Source organism: Sus scrofa, chromosome 5 (genome assembly GCF_054392235.1).
Source record: "Sus scrofa isolate SSC_HxYL_T2T_F1_AM1 chromosome 5, Sscrofa_HxYL_maternal_Yorkshire_Landrace_v2.0, whole genome shotgun sequence".
In the NCBI taxonomy this organism is placed as follows: domain Eukaryota; kingdom Metazoa; phylum Chordata; class Mammalia; order Artiodactyla; family Suidae; genus Sus; species Sus scrofa.
The window spans coordinates 99013178-99029433 of NC_139387.1; the positions used below are offsets into that span (position 1 = coordinate 99013178).

The 16256-nt window shown below is 38.1% G+C and overlaps 2 protein-coding genes across 15 annotated transcripts in view; one reads left to right on the forward strand and one right to left on the reverse strand.

Annotated features, from left to right (window-relative positions):
- Window positions 1-16256, reverse strand: part of LOC146403580 (uncharacterized) — a 688950-nt gene that overhangs the window by 259898 nt on the left and 412796 nt on the right. The gene's annotated exons all lie outside the window — the stretch shown is intronic.
- Window positions 543-8060, forward strand: LUM (lumican). The gene is given in 3 exon segments (NM_001243339.1): window positions 543-760; window positions 3139-4030; window positions 7225-8060. Coding segments are annotated over 2 exon segments (1026 nt in total). The 5' UTR covers window positions 543-760; window positions 3139-3159; the 3' UTR covers window positions 7380-8060.

Consider the following 16256-nt stretch of genomic DNA (forward strand, 5'->3'; position numbering starts at 1 on the left):
CAAAATAAGAAACAGGCAGAATATTACTGATTGGTTCCAGATCTGATCAGCATAAAACAAGCTTGCTTTAACATAAGTAAACTGGAAATGTTGCTATTTAGTCCTTTGTATCAGAATATATATAAATGAAGCATTTCAATATTTTAGAAATCAATGTAAGTTTCCCTCTTGGTCAAAAATTAAGCTAGTCCAAATACATCAACATAGATTTCAAGAGTAATGAGAAAAAGGATTCAAATCCTCTGGGCCTGCTCATTTGCATTTTCCTGAAATTGTTTATTCTGTTGATTTATGAGACTTTTAGATGAACAGGCTAGTTGGCTGAGAGAATTTCACTGAATTGTTGCCACAGCTAGAGAAGGAAAGGGCTTTGTAAGAGAAATGTTCTCACTGTAGATGCCTCATTTGCAGCAGGACTCAATTTGGGGTTAAAAGCTATGGTATTTGGGCTAGTTCCAGACACATGTATCTCTCCCTTATTCCATAGGGAGGGAGCTGGGCTGTCCTTGCTCACCAAGTCCACCTGCACTTCGTTAGAGAGCAGTGTTGGCATGCCACACCGCAAGATCCCCACAATGACATAACTCCATTCAGAGACTGGCGTGACTGGGCTGGGTTTCCCCCCCCCCCTCAGCTCTTGTATCACTGAAGAATCTGGCAGCCAGTTCCGTCCTGACAGAGTTTACAGCATATATTGGTGGATTCTTGTCCATAGTGCATCTGCTTTAAGAATTAACGAAAGCAGTGTCAAGACAGTAAGGTAAGTGCTGTTTTAACTATAGCACTGGGGATGCTGACTGTTTGGGACAGTGTTATTGTAACAGGAACAGAAAAAAATTCCAGAGCAACTTTGCCAATTTCTATTCCACAGCAAATCCACAGTTTTGAGCATTTACTTCCACGTTGTGCTTAATAGACTTTCCATGATTTATGGATTTGAGATACATTTCATACAGTTATATACTGGGTTGCTTAGCAAAGGAAGTTATAGAAGTTTCAAGGTTGGACTGAGAAAAGTAGACATAATGAAAAAGTATGGCATTTAAGATGTTTGCTATTTTATGCTAATTAGTTATATATGTGAGTATTGTTAGTACCTAACTTTGGAGCAGAGAAAGGCCATTTCAATCAGTAATGAAAATATTTTGCAACAAGTATGTTGTTATAATTTGTTACAGTTTGCCATAAACATTTGATGCTGTTATAAAATGTGAGCCAAAGGATTTAGACATTTATGGGTTACTTATTTCCTTTTTGTTAATTGTAAAGATTTGGGTTTTGGATGTGTGTGGAGAAACAGAAATATGTTTTAAAGAAATTCTGGGAACCATGCTTTACTTTTTGGGAAAAAAAATATTTCCTTCATAGCCAGAGGTATTTGAAAAAAACTAGGGGAAAGTAAAGTATGTTTTTGCTTCATAGTGGAGTCATTATATGGGTACAAACTCTCTTTGAATTCAGAGCCCTTGTTTTGACTCCACCAAAAAATATGTAAGCATTTTTTCATTACAATTCAATACACATTACTGTTACCATGTCTGTTTTAGTGTATACTTAATTAAAATAAGGAGGAAACATTAATGAAGTAAGACAAATCTTTACAACATTAATGTACTATGACTTAGAAAGAATACTTACATTAGCCTGATACAATTGTTCTCATGGCCAAGTCCTGTCAGCTAAGTTAAATGGCTCCATCATAATCTTAGGGAATAATTTACTAAGCATCTGGCTACAGGCTACATCGTGTCAGTTATCAGAGTGATTCTCACAACCTTTTTGAGGGTTTGATCTGCTAAAATAAAGGGCTTTATGATTCTAAGTTAAAGCAAAGATGTTTAAAATGCCTGATAGTAGACAGTTCTGCTTATCCCAAACTATCCAGACACAAAACCTTCTACCATGTTTCTCACAGGAAGAGATTTTATTTTATCTATTGGAATGTGGATCCTGCTCTTCATGAACAGTTTCTCTCCCAGAATTACCAACTTCTCAGCTATGACATTCTACGAATGTCTAACTCCTACATCCTATTTCCCTGGACATAAATTGCTGACCCTGCACTTCCCTAAGCAAGGGAAATGCACTGCATTGAACCTCACCTTAGAAACAGGTTCGTGTGAGAACAGTTACAAACTGTTTTCAATTTATTCTTCATTTTATCCTTTTGTGCAGGGCTCTTCACTTCACTATTTAAAACAGATTTCCCTCAGTTCCCACATCGCTCCCACTTCCGCTCTGTGACAGCACTGAAATCCAGATAAGCGAATCCTGCATTCTTAAATTCTGAACAAGGTAGACAGTGTGGGAGTTATTGAGGGAAAGGAAAACTTTCATTCAAAACTTTGAAAAGAATGTTGTTCTCTACCACTTGGAGCTCTTTCTAGGTTCAAAAATGTGACATTTCCTTGATTAATAAACATTAGCTTTACTAAAAGTCATATACTAAATATTAACTTTGGAACACCATTTTGTAATGTGCCTAGAAGTACAGAACGTTTAACAAAAGTTGAAATAAAAAGCCCCCCCTCCCCCCGCCAAGAATTCTGTTCCCCTTCCTCAGAACCAGCAACAATAAAGACATTTTTAAAGGACTCTGCCACTCCCCCCAACCCCCTCACCAGCAGGCACAAAAGAACAGCTTTTCCTCCAGAGGAAATCACTGATTGCCCATGTTCCCAGGAAGGGTTTGCTGCATGAGACATTTTAATGATGTTGAATAGCAGGGTAGACGATACAGTTTACAATTGTTTTCTCGTTTTTGTTTCTTATGGTTTTGAAGAGTGTCCTGAAGCAGGGTTCTAATGTGGTAGGTAATAGGCACCTCCCAGAGACCTCTCCCAGAAGTCCTGTAAATAAGCAAGGACCTAGAGAGGTGGCCTGGAACAGTTAGACCCGGCTCGCCCAGAAGGGGGCGCGTGTGTATGCAATCTGCCCTGGAACCCGGTCATCTCTCCACACGTTGTGATTGTGCATCCTAATCCTCATACTTAGAAGCGAATTAAGAACCTATCCTTGGTGCAGTCGAAGAGCACTATAAAACAGTAAAATTCACGTTTGCTAAGGCATTTCTTTCCTCTTCGTATACTTTTCCTGAAAGTACACTATTATAACAATTCGTGTTTCCACTTTATGCAGGATTCACAGCATTTACCAAAAATGCATCTAGGCGTGTTTACTCTCCTCTTGGCGACAATCGGCAGCGCCAGTGGCCACTACTATGATGACGACGATTATTACTTCCCCCTCTCGATTTATGGGCGATCATCGCCCAACTGTGCCCCGGAATGCAATTGCCCTGAAAGCTACCCAACGGCCATGTACTGCGATGAGCTGAAATTGAAAAGTGTGCCAATGGTGCCTCCTGGAATCAAGTACCTTTACCTTAGAAACAACCAGATCGACCATATCGACGACAAGGCCTTTGAAAATGTGACTGATCTAGAGTGGCTCATTCTAGATCATAACCTTCTAGAAAACTCCAAAATAAAAGGAAGAGTTTTCTCTAAACTGAAGCAACTGAAGAAGCTGCATATAAATTACAACAATCTGACCGAGTCTGTAGGCCCACTCCCCAAATCCCTGGTGGACCTGCAGCTCACTAATAACAAAATCTCGAAGCTCGGCTCCTTTGATGGACTGGTCAACCTGACTTTTATCCACCTGCAACACAATCAGCTGAAAGAGGATGCCGTTTCAGCGGCTTTTAGAGGTCTTAAGGGGCTCGAATACCTTGACTTGAGCTTCAATCAGATGACCAAACTGCCTTCTGGCCTCCCAGTATCTCTTCTAACTCTCTACTTAGACAACAATAAGATCAGCAACATCCCAGATGAGTATTTCAAGCATTTCAGTGGCCTGCAGTACCTGCGTTTGTCTCATAATGAACTGGCTGATAGTGGAATACCTGGAAATTCTTTTAATTTATCATCTCTGCTGGAGCTGGATCTCTCCTACAATAAGCTTAAAAACATACCGACTGTCAATGAAAACCTTGAAAACTATTACCTGGAGGTCAATGAACTTGAAAGTAAGTAGAGAGCTGTGCCTGTGTTTGATTGATGTTTCCTCAAGCCTTTAAATATCTGAGTGGTGCAACACAAATATTGCAATTTGGCTCCATTTAAAGAAATGAAAATGCCAACAATAAGATTTCTCTAAGGATACAGAAGAATTCTAGCTCTGTTATCCATCCAATATCTGGCTTTTCTTTGGAGAGTCCAGATAAGAAACCATTAAGGTCACAGAATGTAAACACTCATTTCTTCAATTTAATATTCTGGGCTAATTCATCCTACTGTGTTATCTCTTGATGTTTGTTTTCATTTGTCTCCTCCATGACTTCGATGTGTGTCTACATTTATTTCTCAGAAGCAAGGTGTAGCTGAGGGAGAAACCAACAAGCCCAGAAGAGGCAGAGCCAGCAGAGGCTTTTACATCTATCCCCGCCCAGGCAGCCTGTGTACACTCATGGTCTCCTCTGACCTCTTTATTTAGGGCTCAACATATTACTCAGCTACCAGGAGCATCATCTATCCCTGTTGCTCTATCACAGTGTGTGTGGCCCTCACGTTGTTCTTACGAGGACCATGGGGAGCATGAAGGAGAACTATGATAAGGGCTTAGAATATCTTTAATCGCGTTACAGAGTCTCTTTGCTTATACATAACACTTCGCCTCTTTTGATTTTCCCACAAATGTTCTCCTTCCTTTCTGTTACTGCTGTAGCTTATCTTTCATTTGTCTGTTGGAGTTTGACCTGATCCACCTGGGGTGTTTATGCACTCTCCTGGTCTTCCAGGACGTTTTTCCAGATGGGACAATAACATTCCCCATTCTCGACCTTACTCTTTAAGTGATGTTGGCAGAAGAAAAAAAAAAAAACTATAATTCACAGACAAAGTTGTTTAAATGAAAACTCAGGTGGGAAGCATTGATTCACACAGTAAATAGTTCTGTCTGCCAAATAGTCTATTTAAATTGAACATCTTTCAGTTTAAAGTTGGTTCTCTTGTCATAGTGGGTAAGGATATTGACACTCCTATTGGGAAAAGAAAAAAAAAACCTGCAATGTGCCTTATTAATATGATATTCTATAATTCTGCCAGAGTTTCATATAACTCCTAATAGGGTTGGGGCGTTCTCTTGGAGACCATGCTTGCCGACTCTGCAATGCCACATGTTCTTTCTTGTATCTGGAAAGCTTGCTTGTCATACAATACACAGTTAAGCTAGGGAACATTCACTATGTGGCAATATACAGTCCCACATCACAAACATCTGTGGTTAGGAAGAAGGATGCTCAGACAAGCCAGAATGCTAATGGGATTTAAGATGTTGGAGAGCTGAAGAAATCCATTAGATTTGGTGGGTGGAGGTTAGCTCCAAAGGAAAGACGCTTTTCTACTCTGAGACGAGAAAGGGGAGAAATACAGATGGAGGGGTATTTGGAGGTCGAAGGACCAGTTTTCATTGTATGATTTAAAAAGGAAGAGCCAAGGTAGCAGCGAGGACAGTTGGTCTATGGGAGAAATGCCAACAGCCACTCACAGCCAAGATGAGACTGAAACCCCAGTGCCCAGCACCTACAGCCATTTGGAAATGTGTTGTTACCTTTCTCCCATTCTTATCCTTGATACTTCAGTATCCACATTTCAGGGAGTCTTGCTATTTGACTTTGCCTGTGCATCTTCGAGTGAGTTGATTCTGCCACATAATAATCATGTATACCAATTGCCCACATTCTCTTAGAACAAGCCCCTTAATGGTTTTCTGATGAAAGGAAATATAGTGTCAAAAACTATTTCTCATATTTCAACCTTGCAACTTGAAACCTTAGCTTAGTTACAGGTCTGTGTAGGGTAAAGCAATTTAGAAGAGAGAAAAATATTAAAAGGATACCAATACTTATTTAGTAGGTAGTATGTGCTAGCACTGTGTGAAGTGCTTTATGGACCTCAATTAGTGTAATCTTCAAGCGACACAGTGTGATGGGTATGTTATATCTGACAAAAGGATCAGATACATGTTCCAGATGGTAAATGGCAGGGATAGAAAACTCTTATAGACCTAAGTCCTTGTTTTTTTTTCCATTGTTCCATACTCTCTCAGAAGTGGGTACCATAAGCAAGATCCCTGGAGTTTGACTGATGAGTTACTAAAGACAGCATCTTAGAGGAAAGGACTGCAGTGTCTCTGTGCTTCCACTGAAGTCACTGTTAGCTAGAGCTGGAGAATGAAAAAAAAAATAACAAAAAGTTCTGCTGTGGTGCAGCAGGTTAAGGATCTGGCACTGTGACTGCCATGCTGAAAGGTTTGATCCCTGACCCTAGAACTTCCACATGCTCACATGCTGAGGTCATGGCCAAAATAAGAAAAAACAAACAAACACGGTAAAGGACCAGGTGAAGTTAATACGAAATAGCCTTGGCCAACCACAGAGACTTCTATGTACATTCATAGATCACGTAATCTAGTAACAGTCTTAGTGCCCATTAAAAACTAAATCGTTTGTGGCAGCTTTTTGATCACAGAAGGGAAGGACGCAGGCTGAGACTGTGCATGTTCCATGATTTTGTTTCTGCTTTGGACTTTTCAATCTTTGCCATGAAGTGTGGTTGTTGGAAAAATTTGTAGAAGTCGTCTATTTAACCCCTCTTAATTTTAAGCTACAAAACCCTAGCATGCTTCCACTGGTAAGATTGTTCCTATAGTAGCACCAATGTTAGATTTCTTTAGTCTACACTAAATATTTCAAAATAATACTTAGATAATAGGACACACTTACTGTCTTTCTTTCATCAAGTATTTATCAATTAAAAACTTAAATTCTATAGACCATGATGAAAAGTAATATAAGAAAGGGAATATATATATGTGTGTGTGTGTGCATGATAGGGTCACTTTGCTCATTTTGCTGTACAGCAGAAATTGGCACAACATTGTAAATCAACTATACTTTAATATAAATAAATAAATAAATATTATTTGCTGAAAAAAAAAGTTCTTTTCCTTGAAAATTTCCGTTGAATTTCCTGATCTACCATAGGTATTCTTTACTAAATATTTCCTGGCTGTTTGGTAGTCTGAAATATCCCTTCCATATATGTTCAAAGATACGCCCGATAAGGAGGAAGAAGTCCTAATAGATATCATTATAGATAAAATGATTGTTTCAAGTGCATGTATTAAAAAAATGATGTGTTTCATTCTTTAATTTTCCAGAGTTTGAAGTAAAGAGCTTCTGTAAGATCCTGGGACCATTATCCTACTCCAAGATCAAACATTTGCGTTTGGATGGCAATCGCATCACCCAAACTAGTCTACCACCTGACATGTATGAGTGTCTACGCGTAGCAAATGAAATCACCGTTAATTAATATCTACTAATTCCAACTATACTGAGGTATATCCTAGGTCAGCATTTTATGGTTATGGTGATTTGTGAGTCCGTTTTTATAGTATTCATTTTTGTTGTTGATTATTACTTCCATGAATTTTGAATTCTGAGGGAAAAATGTTTTGTAAACATTTTACTACATGTTTAAAAGAAAAGATGAAAGGCAGGCCTATTTCATCACAAGCACAAATACACAGACACACACACACACACACACAACAAACAATGCTTTATTTGTAAATTTATTGCTTTCTACATCTCTACTATCAAATGATGTACAGTTTGTACTGGTTTCATGGAAGTCAGTCGAGGTTTATTAATCCTAAACTTTAACTTAATGTGCCAAAAAGCATGGATTACATCATCTGGATGTTTACAGTCTCAAGGCAAATTATCTCAACTGTTCCAATTGCAATGTTCAAATTTGTTTAGCTGAAAAATAGACAGTAAATTTTGAGACCAATCATTTTACAAAATACTAGACCAAATTCATGAAACCACATACACTTAAAGTAGTATTTTTAGTGTTAGGAATTCTATACTTACCTAGGGAAACTTTTCTACAGGTATTTTTCACTCTAAGTCATATGTATGTTTCTTTTTGATTATTTGCATGTTATGTTTAACAAGCTAATAGCAAAATAAAACATAGCAAATGGCATCACCGTGTTTGACTTGTTTTGAAATTCATCTCTCAAATGAAAATAGAGAATAGATTGGAATTCAAAAAATATCCCTAGCCTGTAGTATTTTACTTATGTTAAACAGAATCTTTCACTAAACAAAGTGTCTGCTTCTAGCATCCACTTGTAAAGAGTTTTAAACACATCTTACAATATGTACTTAATAGTATGCAGATCCCAACTATGTCCTACAATTCCAATCAGTTCTGACACTATGTGCCTGGAGACGGTCAGATTGTACAGGTTAAGTGTTCAGTCCCACAGGACTGCCCTCCCTCCCACTTCAGATGCCAGTTAAAAGCCCAGGTTGTTACCTCCACTTTTGACCAACTGGCCATAAATCAGAAGTTCCCAAGACCCTCTTCCTGGACTTGATGAATTTGCTAGAGAGGCTCAAAGAACAGAAAAATTCTTTGCTCACTAGATTATTTCTTTCAAACCAGTATCACTCAGGAAAAACTAGATGGAAGAGATGCATAACGCAAGGTGTGTGGAAAGGGTGCTAAGCTTCTAGCCTTGCTCCAAGCATGTATTGCTCTCTCCAAAGCTCCACAGATTCACCAATCCAAAAGCTCTCTGAATCTTATCCTTTTGGGTCTTTATGGAGGCTTCATTCACCATCATGACTGATTAATGGTTGGCTGCTGGCAATTAATTAAACTCAATCTTCAGCCCCTCTCCCCTCAGGAAGGCCAGAACACTTGTAGTGAATGCTATCTTGTGGTAAAATGCCGCATAATCAAAGGACTATTATCAATTAAGACTGGCCCAACTGGCTGATGTGTGACAGGTATAGTATATTAGGTATACTGTGTATTTTTGATTTTCATGTCTTTTCTCCATAAAGATAAGTTCCTTGAGCTGTGACATTCCTTTCAAGTCATTTCTTGGTATAAATTTAAAATCTATTTCCTCTCAATAAAACTGTAACATAGAAGAGATAAAAATAAATTTTTCTTGTGCTCTTTATGAAAATTCACCATCAATCATTTGAAACCTACTGTCAAGAAGCAGTAGAGAATGTGCCATAAATTCTCTTTTAGAGAGAATGTTATAGACTTAAGCAAGCTCTGTCTCTATACCACTTAGGGAAAATGTCAGCTGACAATCCACATCTTTAAAAAAAAAATAAAAAACTTTGATTTATCTCTGTCCAAAGTCCTATGGTATTCTTAAGCCTAAAACAGAAAAACTGTAACTCCAAAAAAAAAAAAAAAAAAAAAATCCCTTCTATTAATGTAGGTTGGCAAGGACCAAGTAAAGCACAGAGTAGTATTTCTTGTAGAAGCTTCTGAGGGAGACACTCTTTAGATCCTATTTGGGGACAGCTCCTCTTTCTAGAGACCAGACCCCATTTCTCACTGTGACAGCCCTAGGGAGGAAAAGATACTGGAAACTCTTTATCTGCGCTTCTTTCATCCCCCTACTCCCACCCCAGTTACGGTAATGTTTTCTGACATCTTAAGTGTATAATCAGCATGCTGAAATGCTCTTGTTTTGTTTTTTTTTTTGTCTTTTTGCCTTTTCTAGGGCTGCACCATGGCATATGGAGGTTCCCAGGCTTAGGGGTCGAATCGGAGCTCTAGCCGCTGGCCTACACTAGCGTCACAGCAACACAGGATCTGAGCCGCGTGTGCGACCTACACCACAGCTCACGACAACACCAGATCCTTAACCCACTGAGCCAGGGATCGAACCCGCAACCTCATGGTCCCTAGTTGGATTCGTTAACCACTGAGCCACGACGGGAACTCCTGAAATGCTTTTCTAAATGCAGATTACCAGACACAATGCCACAGGTTTATAGACCCAGTAAATTATGCAACATAGGATTCCAATTTTTAAGGGACATCGTGATTCCTATACTAGCACTCAGAGACACACATCTTTAAAAACACTGACTTAGGAGTTCCCATCGTGGCTCAGCAGTTAACAGCCCAACTAGCATTCATGAGGATGTGGGTTCAATCCCTGGCCTTGCTCAGTGGGTTAAGGATCCAGCGTGGCTGTGGTGTAGGCTGGCAATTACAGCTCTGATTGGACCCCTAGCCTGGGAACTTCCATATGTCGTGGGTGTGGCCCTAAAAAGACAAAAAATAAATAAAAATAAAAACACTGACTTAGTGTGATCCCGCCATTGGAATCCCAAAGAGTTGAAAAGCAGAAACATCCTTTTCTCTAGGGAATCAAAATAGAAAGCATGGTGTTTGCAATATACATCCATGACAATAAACATTTTTCCTGTATTCTAATTTACTTAAACTCTCTAATCCTCAGTTTCTTCATCTGTAAGCAAGAAATAAAAATGTTGACTTCACAAAAACATCATGCACCACTTCTGTCACCAAACTAACTCGAGTTGCTTGATAGGTATTTCTTGCCCACCAGTACTCCTTTATCTCTCTCAAAAAAAGCACTCTATCAAAAAATAGTTTTGAATTTACTTTGATCAATTTTTTAAGAGAGTACCTAGGGAAAATGGTCAAAAACAGGGTGAATTTAAAACAAGAACTTCTCTTGACTATCTTGCTAACAATTCTGATTTTATCTCCTACTGGATAAACAACCCCGTGATGGATTAAAGCAATGATGCATATGGATTGTTTTTTTTTTTTTTCCTAAGATTGATTCATAGGAGACTCAACTATAGACCCTGATCTGGGGAAGGGAGCGGGGATGGAAAATAAGACTAGTCCTTCGACATCTCCATTCAAAAATCAAGGCGAAGTCATGTCTTTATGGTGAAGGAGAATTATGATGTACTTGGGCTTTGAGGTTTGTGAGGAATTATCATGCCCTAATAAGTACAGAAAATACACATGGAAAATAGACCACCAACTGAACCAGAGGAATGTTGATTTCTTAGTTAAAAGTTCTCCATCTGGTAATAACTGTTTTCAGCAATACTGGAGATTTTAAAACGTTGCTTTTACAAAGGACTATGATTTTTTTTTTCCTTGTGATCTTTTAAGTTTTGGGTTCTGGATTTTTCTATAGCTGTAATTTTATCATAATGATGGCCTTAGATATTTCTTTGGTTGGATTTTGCAACCATCATAAATACTTGTTTAACATTTTACCCGCAAGTAAAAAAAAAAAAAAAAAGTTTCATTGGAGTTAAAAGTGAACACTAAAGCAACTTTACTACCAGGAACTAAAAATGTGTATAAAATAACAATGTTATAAAATTTAGACATGTCTTAAGTATATGAAATAAAGTATATGAAATAAACAGAAGTTAATTTTTTAAATATCTAGCTGGGTATATTTTCTTACTCACTCATGCATTCAGTAGATTTTGTTTCCTGATAAGTTATGAGTTGAACCACAACATATGTAGGAAAAAGTAGAAATTTGGGCAACATAAAATTAATAGAGTCCCAGGCATCTTATGTTACTTTGATACCCCCCTTTCCACTTCTACTGTGCAGGAGCTCCTCTTTCACATTTCGATTGACCTAAAGGGTGTCACCTATATGTGTTTCTGGTCCCCCTTAAAATGTAACTGCTGTTCTATAATAGAATACATTCTATGTATTCAGAACCTTAGCTAATGTATCTTTAAATTATGTCGCAAGTAAATCCCTTTCTATTTCTACCACCATTTATTTCATTTTTATGATTTGCTCAATTATCACCTAGATTTCTAAAGAGTCTCATGCTTTGCTAACTTCATCATCCACAATGTTACCAGAGTGAGTTTTCTAACATATAAACCTGGTCCTTTCTTATTCACTTGCTTAAGACTATTCAGTTTTTGTACCATCATTTTCAGGATTAGCTCCAGGCTCCACGAGCTGCATACTAGTAACTCAGAATGCCGCATGTCCTGTGTGAGCTGGTCCTTGGTTACCTCTAGAGCCGCGTCCCTTACCAGGCTTGCCAGGTCCCACTGGCATTGTACTAAGTCACATGATACTGCAACCATAGTTACCATTTGGCAGCGGATTCACTCTGGTGCCTTGAAAACTCTGTCTCTTCTTCCTGGGATCCCTTTATGCCCTTTCTGTTTGGAAACACTGACACATCTTTCAGATTCACCTTAAGCTACTCGGTCCGTTTGCCATAAATTCTTCTGAACCTCCTCAGAGTTAATACACTTTATCACAAAAGGACAATCTTATAAAAATAAAAATATCAAAATTCTGAGCTAGAATCGACAGCTCCCTCTGTTGTGCCTCCATCTGTAACTTTTCTATTAATTCATTCAGCAAATATTTATGGAGCTTCTACTATGCTCCTCTTAAGGTATTAGGAATTTAGTGAATGAGGTCAACAAATCACTCCCCTAATAAAGTTGACCTTCATAAGGAATTCAAACCATAAACAAATGAATTCATTCTTTGCGACATGATGTTAGATAATGATAATGCTATAAAGGAAAATAAGCTACTTGAAGGCATGGCGGGGAGGAAATGGAGATTTTTGATTGGGTGATACGGAAAGTCTTTCTGAGGAATAGACTTAATTGTAATAATACTACTTATTTAAATTTTATTACATATTAGATACTTTAGGGAATGCTTTTTATATATTACTTTAGCTCAAATAATACCTATATGGTCCATTCCTACTTAAAAGGAGAGAAAAATAAGGATGCAAGATCAGACATATTGTAAGTGTTGTAACAGTCAGAGTTTATTTTTCAGAATATATGTCCTAACTTGCTAAGCTTAGATGTGTTTATCTGCGTATCTCTAAATTCCCTCTTCCTACCCTGACAAAACACAGTGCCTGGGGGTATTCTGAAGATATGATTGTGCTTTTCTGTTTTGTTTTGTTTTTGTTTGAGAATAAGCTTATGCTTTTATTTTTAAATTTTTTCTATTTTATGACTTTTATTTTTTCCATTATAGTTGATTTGCAGTCTTCTGTCAATCTCTACTGTAAAGGAAAGTGACCCACATGTGTGTGTGTGTATGTGTGTGTGTATACATTCTTTTTCTTACATTATCCTCCAACATGTTCCATCACAAGTGACTGAATATAGTTCCCTGTGCTATATGGCAGGATCTCATTGCTTATTCACTTCAAATGCAATAGTTTGCATCTATTAAACCAAGACTCCCAGTCCATCTCACTCCTTCACCCCTCTTGGCCACCATAAGTCTGTTCTCCAAGTCCATGAGTTTCTTTTCATTTGTGCTGTATATTTCCAGATATAAATGATATCATATGTATTTGTCTTTCTCTTTCTGACTTACTTCACTTAGTATGAGAGTCTCTAGTTCAATCCATGTTGTTGCAAATGGCATTCTTTTGTTCTTTTATGGCCGAGTAGTATTCCATTGTGTATATATACATCTTCTTAATCCATTCATCTGTTGATGGACATTTAGGTTGCTTCCAAGTCTTGGCTATTGTGAATAGCGCTGCAATGAAGATGTATTTTTTCAATGAAAGTTTTGTCTGGATATATGCCCAAGAGTGGGATTGCTGAGTCATATGGTAGTTCTATATTTAGTTTTCTGAGGCATCGCCATACTGTTTTCCATTGTGGGTGTACCAATTTATATTCCCACCAAGAGTGTAGAAGGGTACCCTTTTCTCCACACCCTCTCCAGCATTTGTTATTTGTTGATTAGTTAATGACGGCCATTCTTTTATTCTTTTATTTTTATTTTTTTAGGGCCACACCCACAGCATATGGAGGTTCCCAGGCTAGGGATTGAATCAGAGCTGTAGCCTGTGGCCTATGCTGCAGCCACAGCAATGCCAGATCCTAGCTGTGTCTGTGACCTACACCACAGCTCACAGCAAGGTCAGATCCTTAACCCACTGAGTGAGGCCAGGGATCAAACCTGTGCCCTCATGGATACTAGCCAGATTCATTTCCACTGAGCCACGATGGGAATTCCAATCATGGCCATTCTGACAGGTGTGAGGTGGCACCTCATAGTGGTTTTGATTTGCATTTCTCTAATAATCAGTGATGTTGAGCAATTTTTCCTGTGCTTGTTGCCCATCTGTGTATCTTTGGAGAAATGTCATCAGGTCTTTTGCCCATTTTTCAATTGGGTTGTTGGCTTTTTGCTGTTGCACTGTATAAATTGTATATTTTAGATATTAAGCCCTTGTCAATTGCATTGTTTGAAACTAGTTTCTCCCATTCTGTAGGCTGTCTTTTCATTTTTTTATGGTTTCCTTTGCTGTGCAAAAGCCTGTCAGTTTGACTAGGTCCCACTAATTTGTTTTTGTTTTTATTTATGTTGCCTTGGGAGACTGACCTGAGAAAACATTTGTAAGGTTGATGTCAGACAATGTTTTACCTATGTTCTCTTCTAGGAGTTTGATGATGTCTATCTTAGGTTTAAGTCTTTAAGACATTTTGCATTTAGTTTTGTACATGGTGTGAGGGTATGTTTCAGTTTCACTGATTTACATATGGCTTTCCAGTTTTCCCAGCACCACTTGCTTTTTTCCATTTTATATTCTTGTCTCTTTTGTCAAAGATTAATTGATCATAGGTGTCTGGGTTTATTTCTGGGTTCTCTATTCTGTTCCATTGGTCTGTATGTCTGTTTTGGTACCAGTACCGTACTATCTTAATTACCATAGCTTTGTAATAGCGCCTGAAGTCTGGGAGAGTTCTGCCTCCTGCTTGGTTTTTGTTCCTCAGGATTGCTTTGGCAATTCTGGGTATTTTGTGGTTCCACATAAATTTTTGTATTGTTTGTTGTAGTTCTGTGAAAAATGTTATGGGTAATTTGATAGGGATCGCATTGAATCTGTAGATTGCTTTGGGTAGTATGGCCATTTTTACGATATTAATTCTTCCAAACCAGAGGCATGGACTATCTTTCCATTTCTTTGAATCCTCTTTAATTTCCTTGATTAAAATGTTTTATAGTTCTCAGCATATAAGTCTTTTACCTCCTTAGTCAGGTTTATTTCTAGGTATTTAACTTTTTGGGGTGCAATTTTAAAAGGCATTGTATTTATATAGTCTTTTTTTTTTTGCTTTTTAGGGCTGCACCCATGACATATGGAGTTTCCCAGGCTAGGGGTAGAATCAGAGCCACAGCTGCCAGCCTACACCACAGCTGTATTGATTCAGGATCCGAGCCATAGCCATATCGATTCAGCTCACATCAACACCGGACCCTTAACCCACTGAGGCCAGGGATCCATCCCGCAACCTCGTGGTTCCCAGTTGGATTCATTTCCACTGTGCATGATGGGAATACCTCTATTCCTTTTTGAATATTTCACTGTTAGTATACAGAAATGCAACTGATTTCTGAATATTAATCTTGTATCCTGCTACTCTGCTGAATTCACTGAGCAGTTTGAGCAGTTTTTGTGCAGAGTCCTTAGGGTTTTCTCTATATAGTGTCATGTCATCCACATACAGTGACAATTTTACCTCTTCTCTTTCAATTTGGATACTTTTTTTTTCTCACAGAAAATATTGACAAAATTACCAGTTGAGTTTACTCCTTGTTTTTGGGTTGTTTGTTGAAGGCAACACTTCAAGATGAAGGACTTTCAGGAATCAAGATCCTGGATTTCCTTGAATCTGAAAATCTGGCAAAAACTTGAAAACAAAAGATTCTGTCAACAATCCTGTAAAAACAAGGCTGATTCCTATAGATTCTGTGTCCTCCATGGAGCATAGCAGAGATGAGAGAATCTCAGTAAGAACACTCTAAAGTTTATTGATTTCTATCTCCTTAGGACATCGCTTGGCAATTTGGATACCTTTTATTTCTTTTGTTTGTCTGATTGCTGTGGCTAGGGCTCCCAGCACTATGCTGAATAGAAGTGGTGAGAGTGGGCATCCTTGTATTGTTCCAGATTTCAGTGGGAAGGCTTTCAGCTTTTCTCCATTGAGTATTATATTTGCTAGTAGTTATACTGCAAGCCACATGGGAAGTCCAGCAGATATGACTGTTGAATAGAGTTACTGGAATCAAACTGTGGTGAGAAGGAGCAAGCCATGAAGGTCAATCTAGACCCAGCCCTTTTCTGGTAAGCTCCAGTACAATTGCTTCTGTTTTGGTCTCTTTGATTTTATGAAAAATTATTTAAGTTTATTTTAATTCATGGGGCTTATCCACCTCTCTCTATTAAGTCTATTTTTAACAGACTACTCTCTACCTAAAAACTTGGGATAATGGATATGGGAAAATCAATCTATTTCCTCATATTTAATCTGTTAGCATAATTTATGG